This window comes from Dermacentor albipictus, chromosome 6 (genome assembly GCF_038994185.2).
Source record: "Dermacentor albipictus isolate Rhodes 1998 colony chromosome 6, USDA_Dalb.pri_finalv2, whole genome shotgun sequence".
Classification (NCBI taxonomy): domain Eukaryota; kingdom Metazoa; phylum Arthropoda; class Arachnida; order Ixodida; family Ixodidae; genus Dermacentor; species Dermacentor albipictus.
Window position 1 is genome coordinate 8311970 of NC_091826.1, and position 16398 is coordinate 8328367.

General features: G+C 46.4%; 1 protein-coding gene across 3 annotated transcripts in view; it reads right to left on the reverse strand.

Moving 5' to 3' along the window:
• Positions 1–16398, reverse strand: part of LanA (laminin subunit alpha) — a 155238-nt gene that overhangs the window by 49983 nt on the left and 88857 nt on the right. For all 3 annotated transcript variants that reach the window (XM_065424809.2, XM_065424811.2, XM_065424810.2), the window contains 6 exons: positions 7218–7362; positions 5068–5208; positions 3448–3627; positions 2594–2692; positions 2421–2504; positions 1490–1608 (listed from right to left, as the gene is read on the reverse strand). In XM_065424809.2, the coding sequence (XP_065280881.2) occupies positions 1490–1608; positions 2421–2504; positions 2594–2692; positions 3448–3627; positions 5068–5208; positions 7218–7362 (768 nt within the window). The remainder of the gene's footprint in view (positions 1–1489; positions 1609–2420; positions 2505–2593; positions 2693–3447; positions 3628–5067; positions 5209–7217; positions 7363–16398) is intronic.

Below are 16398 nucleotides of genomic sequence, written 5' to 3' on the forward strand. Positions count from 1 at the left end.
GACAGCGGATCCGGATCATGAGACAGAAATAATCAGAAGAATAAGAATGGGCTGGGGTGCGTTTGGCAGGCATTCTCAGATCATGAACAGCAGGTTGCCATTATCCCTCAAGAGAAAAGTGTACAATAGCTGTGTCTTACCAGTACTCACCTACGGGGCAGAAACCTGGAGGCTTACGAAAAGGGTTCTACTCAAATTGAGGACGACGCAACGAGCTATGGAGAGAAGAATGATAGGTGTAACGTTAAGGGATAAGAAAAGAGCAGATTGGGTGAGGGAACAAACGCGAGTTAATGACATCTTAGTTGAAATCAAGAAAAAGAAATGGGCATGGGCAGGACATGTAATGAGGAGGGAAGATAACCGATGGTCATTAAGGGTTACGGACTGGATTCCAAGGGAAGGGAAGCGTAGCAGGGGGCGGCAGAAAGTTAGGTGGGTGGATGAGATTAAGAAGTTTGCAGGGACCGCATGGCCACAATTAGTACATGACCGGGGTTGTTGGAGAAATATGGGAGAGGCCTTTGCCCTGCAGTGGGCGTAACCAGGCTGATGATGATGATGATGATGACGACGAAGACGCGGACTCAAGAAGAACATGTAAGACAGATAGGCGGATGTGAGGTGGACAGACGGACACGTTCTTCTTTTAGTCCGCATCTTTGTAGCACTGCTTTTCTTCAAGTATGTTGAACCAACTCACCCACGTCAAGCTTCTCCTGCTGTTAGATGTGATTTGGGGATGCCTAGAGGTGCCTACAAATGCCTCATTGACACTTTGATAATTAGGACAGTACTTCTCGATAATTCATTGCAATGGTCTCATTAAATTTCAGGAACGAAAGAATTACTGGCAGCTACTCCACTCTACTGGAAAAAATATGCACTAGGTTTTCTTCGAGTAACGCAACTGCTCTTCCTTTAAGTTTTGGTGCATAACAGTTGGGGCACCCTGTATAATTCACTCAGTAACTGAAATGAGGCCAAGCCGGATTCACTTAAAATCAGAATCAACAGCAGTCACATGCAGGAACGCTTATACTCAGACTCGCATAAAAATAAAAATAAAAAAATACAGAGAGAGGCTGCAGTTCCATCGAAAAGGCGAAGCAGTATTAGTGGTAGCAAAGTATACGATAATTACACAAAGGAAGATTACACCAGCGAGAGATGCCAGATTCTTGGTGGAGCGAGAGCACTTGGGCTGTGAAATTGGAATGTCTCCTACTATGAGGGTCTTGTAAATTCTCATATAAGGCCGCCACTTCGGTGAACAATTCTTTGAGGTCGCATGAAGTTTCTTCAAGTGCAAGAAATATATATATATATATATATATATATATATATATATATATATATATATATATATATATATATATATATATATATATATATATGGGGTTTGAAATGCTGGTATGCTGGTACCCCCCCCACCGGAAGAATGAAAACTTTGTGCCTATGGCATAGGCCAATTCTTCACTCTACGTACTTGACTTGCAGAGATGGTTGAAAGTAGGAAGCCCGAATGTACAGGCCATCGAGGTTGACCAAGGTCATCATAAGCTGTTCCCTTGTGACCTTGCGCCCACCTAGATGACGGAACTCGCCCTGGTAGGAAAATGTATAACAATTATTGTGACAACGCAGCTCTGGGTTCCATAGCAGACAATATGCTTTTCACTTTCTTTACTCAATGTACTATTGCGCTCAATACAAGATGCAACACACGAGTCATCGCTGCAGCTACGCTCTTGGGAAAAAGTGGAGGTTTTGGCATTCCAGAAATGCGCATACCCTGTGCTTTATGCTGTCTGCTTTCTTCGCGGAGCGATAATAAAGTGGCCTGCAGAGCAGCCTGCAAGTCCTTAGCACAGCGTGTTTTGTTATGGCGCACGCTGCCCTAGCTTCATTTCTTTTTCTTTTTTTTAATCCACGATGGAGCAATAGCTGCTCAGCAGGCCAGTGTATTATCACTTCACAAAGAAAGCAGACAATAGAAAGCAGAAGGTACGCACACTGCTCAAATGGCAACACCCTCTCCGTGTTTTTCTCAAGAGCGTCACTGCAGACGCGGCTCGCATGTTGCAGCTTGTACTGAGCGCGATGCTACTTATGACTTAACAGTCCATAACAAATTTACAAGTTGTATTAAACACCACCTCGCACCTGCATTACATTTAGGTCTTATAGTTTTCAAATGCATTGACAGGACACCCATAGCTCCAGCAAGTTAACATGCTGCATGCCATCATGCCAAAGTGAAAGTATACAGTCCCGCTTTGCTCAAAATGCAATTCCACACGAACTAGTCTTTTAACATGTGGCAGTTTTCACATTCACTTCAAACTAATTTGCTGACATAACATGACTATGATGCAATAAAAAAGGTAGCCTTGTGACAATATCGATCAACAGCTTACCTCAACCAACTTGATGCTGAAGTCAAGTGGAACATCAGCCGCAGGTTGTTCCAAGTGCTCATGCACCAAAGTGAAGTTGTTTCCCTGCGAAGCGATGCCAGTGTTAAGGGCAATGATTGAAGCTACCACTTCGAGGACGGAGAGAACACATGAAAAAAAAAAAAAAAAACTACCGTAAGGATGATGTCTGGACCAATAACGCTGCCAAAGTCTTCAGCATAATCCACCTTGGTTGAAAGGCTGAAGGACAGCATTCCGCCATAGGACGTAACCTGGAAGAGACATTAGAGAAGTTGCTGTACCCTTCAGTGTGACTATAATGTCATCACTCAATGGCAACATGTTTAAATACCTGCAACCAAAATACCTTAGACCTTCCCTATAGGATGAACTGTGTTATGGTGAATTCCATGACAACTGACATGACAACACTTTGAGGACCTTTGCTTAGTAAACTAGAAATTCAGTGAGCTTGTATTAAACTGACTTGAATTGATCAAATTGGCAAAAGAACTTATGTTTTAGATCTCTGCAGGTTTAACTTACAGTCAAGAGTATTAAATGCATGTGCCACAAAATATATTTCTGCTTCTAAACAAATGATTTGTAGTTACATGATCACTCTGTAGTGCAAGATATATAACCCAAGGGATGCTGTGCAATGCTTGATAGCACTGCTATTTGAACGAAGACTCAATGTAGGGAAAGCTGCAGAGTGGAGTGTGTACTCTGATCATATACTAAAGTCTTTGCTATACCTAGTGTTTGACTTTTTCAACAACACATCTCATTCCAAGAAACTTGCTTACAGGACTAACATAAGAAGCCAACAAACACTGACACTGTTGGCTTCTTATGTTATGACTAATAAAAATCGGGCCCCTCGGTTAACCCCCTTTCTTCTCGTTGCTTACAGGAGTAATTCTACATTTTGTAGCCTGGTGCACCATGTTTTTACGGCACTTGCAAATAGAAAAGGTGTTTGAACAGAGAAAGGGAAGGTGGCATCAGGTGGAATGGCACATGCCTTTTTTCCAAGGTACGGTGAGGGAGCCGCAAAATAAAGCAGGGAGCCCACGGGCAGTTCTGCGGGTGGAGTCACCTCCACGCTCCTGGGTGAAGACGACACAGGTGCTTCCAGATCTTCACGCGTCAACTCGCCAAGCACATTGAGGCCGGTAGATGTCCAGCCATCCATTTCCACAATCTGCACACAATGCCTACAAGGTTAGGCTAAGATGTGGCTGCAGTAAGGCTGACGAAACAACAGCATCCATTTGCCTCATGCACATCATTCTATATGGCCAAATAATGCGCAATGGATGTAATGACATGATGTGATGCCAAGCAATGCGGTGCAATGTTTGCTTTACCCTTCCTTGTATGATTTGCAGATGCTAAGAAGACCTCACCTAACTGTACAAACCTTTTGCATTATTGACATGCAGTCAGGCTCAGTCTTTATTAATGCAGTTAACCATGAAAAGAGCTGTTTAAAGAATTTAAACAGTTTAAAATGGGGTTTCAAGAATGACGTGGCAATTCCTTGGGTATTACTTTCTGTGGATGGCTTCTTCAAAAGGCACAACTTGTGCTTTCATGCATTTTCTTGATATTAGTTAGCATTAATCAGGTTTGCAGTCTATCTGTTTCGTTCATATTGCTGATTCATGCAAGCAGCATGAAAGGTACCATAAAAAATGGTGGTGGTTGTAGGTGAACAAATGAACAGAAACAACCAAATATGAAACGAGGTGAAACCATGATAGGTTTTCACTAGCTTCTTGATTAGTGGTGGTTGCTTTATGATGAGAAGCATAAACAATACAAAAGGGCTGGTAATATGAAGCACCACAGTCTCTGATGGGTAAACATTGCTGAAGAAGCTCCCCTGACAAAAGTGTGCTATACCTTCTCTCCGTTCCTCTGCACCTCTGGAATATCATTCATATGTTCAACATACAAGCACTAACAGGGAAGATACCCCAGTTGCTCAGCAGCAATCGACAAGTCTCATTCGTTACAACTGCATGATCAGCCATGATCAGCAGGTGTATAAACGAAGAAAACAGTTCACAGTGCAATCATACACAGGGTGCTATGGAGTGATTAACAGTGGTAGAAGAAAGTATGCTGCTGAAGCCAACAATTCGACAAAAGGAATTGTCTTCGACAGTACTGAGGCGAAGTTTGGAAAAGGATTAGGAGAATTATTCTGACCTGGCGTTAAATTCAAAGAACCCCTTTGCAATTCTGCAGGAGTATAAACAACAAGGTGCTCACTACAACTGATATGCACCACAGATGGCAAAGATAATCCCCCTAGGGATGTTTATGACACACAAGCTAACAACAGCCCCTCTTTACTCCCGAAGGTTGAAAATGACTTATACACCACAGCAGCACTTGATCAAGATGAAGGCAGGAAGGGACATGGATACCAAGGTGAAACAAAACTGGACAGTTATTTGCTGATGCATGTGTAAACATATACTGTTGAAGGGGCATTTCCAGTGGTGTTTCTGACCATTCACTGAATATTGTGTTTATCATCGGCCTTCGTGTCCTGTTTTTCACATTGCTTATGCCATTGGTGGAGGTGAAAATTACCATACAAGCACTGCCTTAAAGACCCCTTGAGACCCACCTGGCTGCGGTACAGCAGGGCGCTGTTGCAGCGGTCTGTAGTGCCAAAGCAGAAACACTTGGTGCAGCCCACAGGGTTGCTCTCCTCAAGGAAGAAGGTTCCTGGCTTGCAAGTGTCACACGACTCCCCTTCAACATTTTCCTGGAATGAAATAAAAAGAAAGCAACTGTGCTCTCAGATGTACAGTGAACTATCGTTAAGACGAACTCCGTTAATCCGAATTCTCACATATAACAAACAATGAGGGAACGTTTGTTTGGTTTTCCATAGACTCAATGCAAAAAAAAATCCGCTTAAGACGAACCACCTCAGACATACTTTTCAGTTAAAACGAACATTCGGAGTGACTGCCACCGCTACCGATTCTGGAGGCTAGGGTGCCTCAAAGCGCCATGCCAGGGGGTGCGCGCCTTGAGGCAGCCTACTGGAGGTCAATTGCTTCAATGCAAACTGGGCAGCAAGATTACAGCACACGCAATGCTTCGAGCCATCGGCCCACCTAGACTGTGCCCCCTCAGCAGATCACTTTCAAATAAAGCCCGCATGACAGCGCGCGGCTGAAGTACAGTGGCCCCTCCTTCCCCTTACTCGGTGCCATGCACGCAACAGAAGATGAGGTGCTTCCTCCCCCTTTCCTGCCCTGTGAATGTGAGATTGAGCCTCTTCAAGGGGAGTATGGTAGCGCGATTCAAAGACAGGACAAAAGAAGACACAAAGGGACACACACAGCGCTACCAACAAGCCCACATTGCAACCCTCGAGATTGAACCGCCATCGTCGGCTCACCGTCGCATGCATTGTCATCACGCACTCGCACATAAGCGGATGGTGCGTGAGGACGATGCTACAACAAGCAAACCCGGTACGTCCGTATCTAACAAAACCTGTAGCAACTGCTAGAGGAGGTCAACACAACGCGCCTCCGCTTACCTTCCTCCTCCATGATGCTTCGCCTCATTTCTCGTTCCCCACTTTGCTCAAAGTCACCTAGACTTGTCGCTAGGTGACGTTGCTTTGCCATGTGCTCAGCGCACTCCTTCATACTTTAGCTAGCTCGGAGCCTGCACTGATGACCTGTGAGGTAGCAAATGCCTGCTTGAATTTTCTGGTGAACTTTTTCCATCAGCACGAAGGTACAGAAGGATTTTTAAGGTCATTAGGTGAGATGACGTCATCTGTGGCTGCTTGCCGATTTGACAATTCGATTATTTGCCAAGTGACAAATATTCATCACGAACTGGATGAAATCAAGGAAGAGTACCACTTGAAGACAGTTTTCTGTCAAGTTCAGCTAAATAAATTCTTTTTACGTCATTTTTCCACCATTGTAAGTCTACTTCATTTACCATTTTGAAGTAAGAGATTTGGATGCACCTGGTCATGTTGTCGATTATTCTTCTGATAAGACGAACAAATTTTCATGGTCCTTTCAAGTTTGTCTTAAAGGGAGCCTACTACTCGTATCTTTTCTTGTGTTGCTGACAGCCAAACAGTGCAGACTGAGCAACAGCAATAAAAATCACAAGGAAATAAATTTTGCTAAATTGAGTATCCAATAGCAAATGCAGCTATTCTTTAGACAAGGAAAAATCTATTTTAGTGCACAAAACGTAGGAAGGAAGGAAGGAAGGAAGGAAGGAAGGAAGGAGGCAACAGGACAGTTGCATTCTTCATTCCTTTCTACGTTTTGTATACTAAAAAGGATTTTTCCTAATCTAAAGGATGTTTCACAAGCCAGCCCAAGCAGCTACTCTTTTGAAATTTAGCTAGCAGGTAACTTACTTCCTATTTGTTTTGTTTGGCCAGTGCACTAGCAAGTATGATTATAACCCTAAATATGGTCTTTCCTGGAACAAAACTACTCAGAAAATGTCTTCGTAACACTGAATAAAATGTACAAGAAGTGTAATGCACTGCACACACTTTGAATATACCTTGCAATCAGCTAGGGCCCACTTCTAAAACATATAACAGCATTTTCAACACATGGCTTGTCCAAACTGCAATTTAATGTGCCTGCCAAACAGTAAAATACCAGGCTAGTGCCTCAAACCCCTTTATGTCCACTCGGCATGGATGTTCTGTTGACTGATGCTTTGAACCTTTGACCGTATCAATAAAAAGGGTCTGGCACTGAGAAAGATGGGCACCTTGCAATAGCATTCTGCAGTGTCCTGGTTGCAGATCTCTTCCCCTGTTCCACGGAGGTCACAGTTGCAAAGGCGACAGCGTGGGAAATCCCAGTAACCCCACTTGCATTCGTTGCACGTGCGGCCCACAATGCTGTTCTTGCATCTGAAAAAAAAAAAAAAAATCATCATCAGCACAGAACCTTTGCTTTGCTTTTCGATTATAATTTTGAGACAAACACAATAATGCTTGTAAATCTGATCTCATAATAATTTAGAAATGGTAATAGCAGACATAAAGATTATGCCTCCAATTTAACAAAACTACACTTATTCATTTTATTAATGTAGCTAAAAAATATTGTATATCCCACAAGAGTCTTTACCACTATAACCAAGTTCTCCTCTGAACTACCATATTAGGTCTTGATGAAGCCGCTGTAGTGCTAATAAAAATGGATTCTAAGAACACAAGACCAGATACTAGGCGCACTACCACCACACACTGGTGTCTAGTCTTGTGTTCTTTGTGTTAATCTTTATTTGTGCTACAATGGCTTTAACAAGTATCAACCAACTGGCCCAAGAAAAATTTATCCTTCATGAGGTTCCAGTTATACTGCATGCTCAGTGCCCAGTATGTGGCACGCCAATGCAGACTGAAAGTTTCTGTTACAGCAAGTAAGCCCACCTCATCAAAACCATCCTGCTTTAGTAATCTCTTATCTTCACTGTTCAAGCGGCTTTCTGCAAACTTGCAGAATCAGGAGTGGGGACTACACTGACAGCGCAAAGGCAGAGTTCTCATTTTCCATATATATATATATATATATATATATATATATATATATATATATATATATATATATATATATATTGTAATGAAGCAGACGCGCCCCTGTGTATGTGCCGTCTGAAGAAGAAGACGAAGGGCCGTGCCGTGATCTCGAGCGACCCCGTGCTTCGGACAGCCCTTGCAGTGCCTTGTTTTGCCTAGCGTTCCACAACGTCGTGAACGAGAATAAACCTCATCGCATTTGGTGGAGGTTGCTGAGATCCTTCGCCTCGTCCTGGAGCTCCGCACTCGAACCCTGCCAACAAGATCGCCTTGCACTATGCCTGATCCCGCCACCTCGTTGCCCGCCCCACCGGCTGCCACTGTCATCTGCGCCGGCGTCCCTCGTCAGCGCGACCCACCCATTTTCAGTGGGACCGCCGAACACGACGTGGAAGACTGGCTCTCATCGTACGAACGTGTAAGTGCCCATAACCGATGGGATGACCACTCTAAGCTGACCAACGTGCCGTTCTACCTCGCCGACGTAGCCAAACTTTGGTTCTTCAACCACGAATCAGACTTTACAAGCTGGTCCGCCTTTAAGACTCTGTTTGCAGAAGTGTTTGATCGCCCAGCTGTGCGTACGCTACGCGCTGAACAGCGTCTACGCCAGCGCGCACAGCAGCCTGGAGAAACATTCCCCAGCTACATCGAGGATGTTCTCGATTTGTGCAAGCGGGTCAATCCCAGCATGTCAGAGGATGACAAGATCAAACACATCCTCAAGGGCATCGAGGACAGCGCATTCCAGATGTTGCTGGCCAAAGGCCCAACTAGCGTATCCGTCCTCATTAACCTCTGCCAGAGCTTTGACGAGCTGCGCTGCCAACGTTCCATCGCCCGCCAGAACATCCAGCACGCCGATTCCGTCTCCAGCATCGCGGTTTCTACCGAATTCACCAACTCGACCCTCTCGCAGCATATCAAAGATTTTATCCGTGAAGAGGTGGCCAGGCAGCTCTCGCTGCTGTCTCACAGTGACGCCCCTACGGCAGCTTTGCCTCCAACGCTGCAGGAAGCCATCCGAAATCACATATCTGAAGCGCTTCCTGCAGCTCCTACAACCCCCCCAACCAACCCTATGAGTGTGCCGCTGGCCCATACCACCTTTGCCAACCACCCTACGTCGCTGCCGCTCAGTTATGCAGCCGTGGTTGCACGGCCACCTGCGCAGACCGCTTCCTTTCCATCGCCCATGAATCCGGCTTCATTTCAAGTTGCCCGACCGTCACCACACTTTTTTCGTCCCACCGAGACGTGGCGCACTCAAGACAACCGGCCTATCTGCTTCGCCTGCGGCATTGCTGGCCATGTGGCACGCTTCTGTCGCCGCCGCGCCTCAACTGCATGTACCAGCTTTGACAGGCCCCGCTACGCACCACAATACGCCGCCACGCCTCCATTATCACCGCGACGTCTTGACACTGATCGCCGGTTGGAAACTCGGCGTTCCCCTTCCCCTCGTCGGCGTTCGATTTCGCCCCTGCGTCGTCGAGTTCCCACTGAAGAGGGAAACTGACTGCTGCAGTTCCTGAGGCAAGAACTGCAAATACGTCGATTTTCTCAAGACCTCAATCTTCGCCGCAAAATGTAATTACCGTTTTTGTAGAGGGAGTACCAGCAGTGGCACTAGTCGATACCGGAGCAGCCGTTTCCGTCATTCACGAGGGCCTTTGCCGCAAGCTACGAAAAGTGACTACAGCTCGCTCTGGCCTGGTGCTCGCCACTGCCAGCGCGCAGCGAATCCACCCTTCAGCTGTATGCACGGCCCGTGTCGTCATCAACGACGTTCTGTACATAATCGAGTGTTTCGTGCTACCATCGTGCTCTCACGACCTCATCATTGGTTGGGATTTCCTGTCACGTCATCATGCTGTCATTGACTGTTCACGTGCAGAAGTGTCGCTTTTACCACTATGTGAATCACTGCCGACCAGCTCTCCTCACTTTGCCGACAAACTCACTGTTGATGCCGACACAACCGTACCTCCTGAGTCGTCGATGGCTGTTGTCTTGTCGTCTGATTCCGCATCTGACGCCACCGTAGTGTTCACGCCGTCCGATGTGTTTGCTCAACGCAAGGGCATTGTTTTTCCGTTTGCCGTGCTTACTGTAACCTCTGGCTCAACTGTGATGCTGGTCACCAACTACTACCAGTACCCGATCAGCCTACTGCGTGGAGAGACGCTAGGATACTTTCAAGCGGTCGACTACGTCGACGACTTCGATGTTCCTGCCGCCTCCCTCCGTCACCTTGACGCCATCGCTTCGGTCTCCGGCTCATCACCTTCAGTGGGTTTTGACAAGGCCATCGACCCTGCACTTTCCCCATCTCATCGCCGCCAACTTCTCGCTCTCCTTCACAAGTGTGTCTCTTCTTTCGACTGTCATCAGACGTCACTGGGCCGTGCCACCGGTGTTTCTCACATCATCGACACTGGTTCCCACTCCCCCTTGCGACAGCGCCCGTATCGTGTCTCTGCCGAAGAGCGCCGAATCATCACGGAGCACGTGGACGACATGCTCCAACGTAAAGTCATCCGTCCCTCTCAAAGTCCTTGGTCTTCACCTGTCGTATTGGTGAGAAAAAAAGATGGCTCCATTCGCTTTTGTGTCGACTACAGACGCCTAAACAAGATAACGAGGAAAGACGTTTATCCTCTGCCTCGAATCGATGACGCTCTCGACTGTTTACAAGGCGCAGAATACTTCAGTTCCTTGGATCTGCGCTCCGGGTACTGGCAAGTTCCCATGGCCAAGCCTGACCGTCCGAAAACCGCATTCGTTACACCCGATGGCCTCTACGAATTTAACGTCATGCCCTTCGGGTTATGCAACGCGCCTGCTACTTTTGAGCGTATGATCGACACCATCCTTCGTGGCCACAAATGGAAGACCTGTTTATGTTACCTCGACGACATCGTCGTCTTCTCAACCGATTTTCCGACGCACCTCGCTGGCCTGCATGACATTCTGACCTGTCTCGCCTCTGCCGGTCTACAGCTTAACCTCAAAAAGTGCCGCTTTGCTGCAAGCAAGCTAACCATATTGGGTCACGTTATCTCAAAAGACGGCGTCCTCCCGGATCCAGACAAGCTCCGCGCTGTTGCAGAGTTCCCAAGGCCCACGTCTATCAAAACCCTCCGAAGTTTTATTGGCTTATGTTCTTATTTTCGTCGCTTCGTACGCAATTTCGCATCCATCATGGCGCCTTTGACAAGTTTACTTTCCGCCAGTAACGGCATAGCAGCATGGTCACCTGAATGTGATGCAGCATTTCAGCAATTGCGCCACTTGTTGACCTCACCACCGATTCTTCGCCACTACGACCCTGATGCTCCCATGGAAGTCCATACTGACGCCAGCGGAGTTGGCCTTGGCGCGGTCTTAGCGCAACGGAAAGCTGGCTATGATGAATACGTCGTCGCTTATGCGAGCCGTACTCTAAAGAAAGCAGAATTAAATTACTCCGTCACAGAAAAGGAGTGTCTAGCGATCATCTGGGCATTAAGCAAGTTTCGCCCATACCTTTACGGCCGTTCTTTCGCCGTTGTTACTGACCACCATGCCCTTTGTTGGCTTTCTTCCTTGAAAGACCCGTCTGGACGCTTGGGACGTTGGGCGCTTCGCTTGCAAGAGTACGACATCCGCGTCATGTACCGCTCTGGTCGCAAGCACTCCGACGCTGATGCGCTCTCTCGCTCCCCACTGATGCCTGATTTGGCGTCGTTGTCAGCTTCCTCGTCCACCCTGTCACCGTTCACCATCCCTGACATGCTCACAGAGCAGCGCAAGGACCCATCCCTTGCAATGTTACTCGACTACCTTGCTGCTCCGTCTGATGTCCCTTCGACACGAGCACTGCGTCGCCAAGCAACCCACTTCTCAGTGCGGGACAACATTCTATATCGCCGAAACTACATGCCCGACGGACGCAAATGGCTCCTCGCTATACCTCGTCATATGCGCTCTGACGTCTGCGCGTCTTTTCACGCTGACCCCCTAAGCGCTCATGCCGGCGTCCTCAAAACTTACACAAGGTTGCGTCAGCGCTATTATTGGAGAGGCATGTACAACTTTGTGCAAAAGTACATTCAGTCTTGCACTACATGCCAACAAAGCAAAACACCTACACAGCGTTTCACAGGACCGTTGCAGCCGCTGCCATGCCCGTCTCGTCCGTTCGACCGCGTCGGCATCGACCTCTACGGCCCGTTTCCATGCAGCGGGCGTGGAAATCGGTGGATTATTGTCGGCGTAGATCACCTTACTCGCTACGCTGAGACTGCAGCACTGCCAGCAGCGACCGCCCGTGACGTTGGTTTTTTCATCCTTCGCAATTTTGTCCTTCGCCACGGTGCTCCCCGAGAATTACTGAGTGATAGGGGCCGTGTCTTCCTGTCGGAGGGCATCCAAGCCCTCCTCGCTGAGTGCAGGATAATTCATCGCAAATCGACCGCGTACCATCCCCAAACCAACGGTCTTACCGAGCGCTTCAATCGCACACTTGGCGACATGTTGCGGATGTATATTTCATCCGACCACTCCAACTGGGACACCGTACTCCCCTTTGTTACGTTCGCGTACAACACCGCGACGCAAGCGACCACCGGCTTTTCCCCCTTTTTCCTTGTGTATGGCCGTGAGCCATCATGCCCTTTGGACACCATACTGCCGTACCAACCTGACGCTACAGAGTATACTCCGCTTTCCGAAGTCGCCAAATATGCTGAAGATTGCCGTCAGCTGGCACGTGCCCTGACTAGTGAGACTCAAGAACGTCAAAAGACAAGACATGACCGTGCTCATCAACCACCGCCCAACTTTGTTCCTGGTTCACTTGTGTGGCTTTGGATACCAGCCAACATTCCTGGCCTTTCTTCCAAACTCCTGGCGCGTTATCACGGTCCATACCGTATAATCGAGGCCACTTCACCGGTCAACTACATCGTCGAGCCGCTCACCGTGTCACCCGACCTGCGTCGTCGTGGGCGAGAGACAGTACATGTCAACCGCCTGAAACCGTACTACGACCCGCTCATCTTCTCCGCACCCTGAGTCGCCAGGATGGCTACGCTTAGCTCCCGGGGCATTGTAATGAAGCAGACGCGCCCCTGTGTATGTGCCGTCTGAAGAAGAAGACGAAGGGCCGTGCCGTGATCTCGAGCGACCCCGTGCTTCGGACAGCCCTTGCAGTGCCTTGTTTTGCCTAGCGTTCCACAACGTTGTGAACGAGAATAAACCTCATCGCAATATATATATATATATATATATATATATATATAACGAAATATGACGCTGGTTTGAAAGCAGGAGTGATTTAGCTACTTATAGCATATGTATTTTCACATGTCATTTCAAGATGCCTAAGGCATGATACCGGAATGCCTTGGTCCGGAAGATATCGTATATATATATATTTTATGCGAAGCATATTACGAGAGCTCAACCCAGCTCCTCAGGCGCGGCGGTGTCGCCATGAAACCACGTGACACCGTGACGTCACGACAGAGGAGAAGTGGCTTTGGCTCAACTCTTGCAAGACGGGCTGGGTGGGAATCGAACCAGGGTCTCCGGAGTGTGGGACGGAGACGCTACCACTGAGCCACGAGTACGATGCTTCAAAGCGGTACAAAAGCGCCTCTAGTGAATGCGGTGTTGCCTTAGAAACGAGCTGTTTCTAAGGCGTGCGTCTCTTGCTCAGGCGCACATTTCGTTGCCGCGCCGAACGCTGCTTTGCTCGACGCTCACCGCGTCCAATGCTGGGCGCGTAGTCGCTGCCCTGTAGCCCATTCTCTTACACCCCTTGGCGGGTCGACGGGAACGCTGTCGCGTTCCACTCTTGAAGGCGAAGCAGAGTAACGCATGAGTTGTTTCTTCGTCTAGCCGAACCAAATATAGCCAAGCAACAGCAGTTCACCAGGCTAAACAGTGGTTCAACAACTAAAATAAAGGCTAGTATGCTTCGCATCCTGGGCTTAACCTTACCTAAGCCACAGCCATTTTTTTTTTACATAAAAATAAACACTTTATTGTACATATGTCCTCTTATAGATAACACTCCAGGAAAAGATTATATGGATATATACAAATCTTTATTTTTTGTGAACTTTTCATCAATTACTTTATTGCAATTAATATTGATTGGTTCTGTTGATTTCTATGCAGAACATATAAATTCATGAAAAACTATGTTTGAAACTACCACATTTACTCGCATAATGATCATGCTTTCTTGTAAAAAAAATTGATGCAAATTCGGGGTGCAATCATTAAACGAGTTATATTTCCTGAAAAAAAAAAAATTTTTTTTGTTTCGTCCCGCATTTGCTGCGGGATGACAACAGGTCAACAAACAGGCGGTTGCCGCTGTAACAGTGTGAGACACCAAAACAAAGATAGTGGCCGGCGGAGCAAGCCGAACGCGCTGAACACAATTTTTGTTCTTCTCGTAAGTACATTACGAGCATTAAAATAGTTTCTTCCGTATCAGTAATGAATAATATTGTTAATATCAGCAAGTTTGCGGCAATAACGTAGCCATGTACACTTTGAGGGGACAGAAACGAAGATGGGCGCGCTTAGCTGCCAGTGACATAGGAACATATGGCGGGCACGCTGCGGAAACTGCGGCATTTGTCTTCACTACTATCGTAATACGGCATGTTTCCGCTAAGGGTGGGCAAATATCTTAGCTGTGTTACAAGCATCGGTGTATGAATAGGGCACACTTCTAACATATGAGTGTAAACGTGACTACTATCGTCGCCACTTGAAATTTGTTTCATGCCCACAAGTGCAGACGAGAAGAATCGAAAGGCACCTTTTTTGTCATTGTTGACCACAACCATTATAAAGCCTAGAAATAATAAAGCCAAGCCAAGTTTGGTTGTAGTTTTTTCTTCATGAAAGTACAGAAAGTGATGAAAGGAATGAAATGGGGATCTGCTTAAGAATGTTTCGTGCATGCAGACCACTTATTATGTCTTGAAGAGTTGTTCGCGTAGCATTTGACAGCATTCGACAAATGGTAAGCGCGATCATCATTAGCTACACTTTGCACACAGAATATCGCTGCGGCAAGTTCGGAGTGCAATCATTACACGGGAAAGAAGAAAAAAATCAAATTTGATGACAAAATTTAGGGGTGCGATCATTATGTGAGTGCGATCATCACGTGAGTGCGATCATTATGCAAATAAATACAGTATATCATTGTTTCAAATAGGCAGTGGAATGATGTGCAGGCTGCAAAACAAGTGGTGTTTACAAAGCAACTAGCATTTTGATTGGCAATGCCATAACTTTAGATTTGTTGTAGCTGCATAAGTAGTTAACGCTTATTGAGACTGTCAGAAAATCCACTCATGATAAATGTTAAATAGAACACTAATCCAATACACCACATTTCTCGAAGGGGCGCGAAGCATGAGATTGCTAGTGAATGGGTCAATTGTGTGCTTTGTGAGCAGAATAGTTCGCTCATGTAATGTCCACCATGAGGAACATATAACAAGCTGCATAACTCGCATGGACCTCTGTACATAAGTGGCAATTTTGTCATTACTAGTAAATGTAATGAATTACAGTTACTTTGCGAGCCATTAGTACTGTGTCCTCAGAAGAAAAACAATGATGTTTAGACATGTATAATTCACGTATTATTTCGCATGTCACTGATAACGACTTCACTGATGGAATCACTTAAGTCTGCAGGTTAATTTTTCCACAAATAAAGAACGAGAGGAGTGATCTCGTGGAATCACAGCCAAATTTCCAGTGAAGCTGTGTCTTTTGAGTAGCCACATTACAAATTTCAGTTGCTTGTAAAAAATCACACACTTTAAAATGTTGCCAGAATATGATTTGTACATTAGCACTGTTCCTCGCAGATTATAGGACTAATGCTTTCAAGCACTTGACTGGTATTTGTCTCTTATTTTTACATTTATCTTTAGAACTATCTCACCATGGTACTGCACCAACTCGGCCAGCGCTTCTTGCTCTTGTTTAAGAAATATTCTGCCACGGCTGTACTTCACACATGCACTTTTAACTTCTCATGCATATCGGCCATAATGTTCCCCCATCTACCAAATTTGATATCGGTGGCTTATAGTTCTCCCAGGACGGCAGACTAAGTTCTATGCTGTAACTGAATGGCACACTTCGAACTTTGCCTGCACATCACCCACTGCCTCCCTCGATACCCACAGAATATAAACAAGGTGACTCATTTATTCATCGAGGACACCACAGGCACCTTGTATAACGCATGGAAATAAGGAGAAAATGACGGTTTGGTAATTACTTGCAAAGTTCCTTATTGATTTAGAAACATTAACATTTCACCATACATTTCAC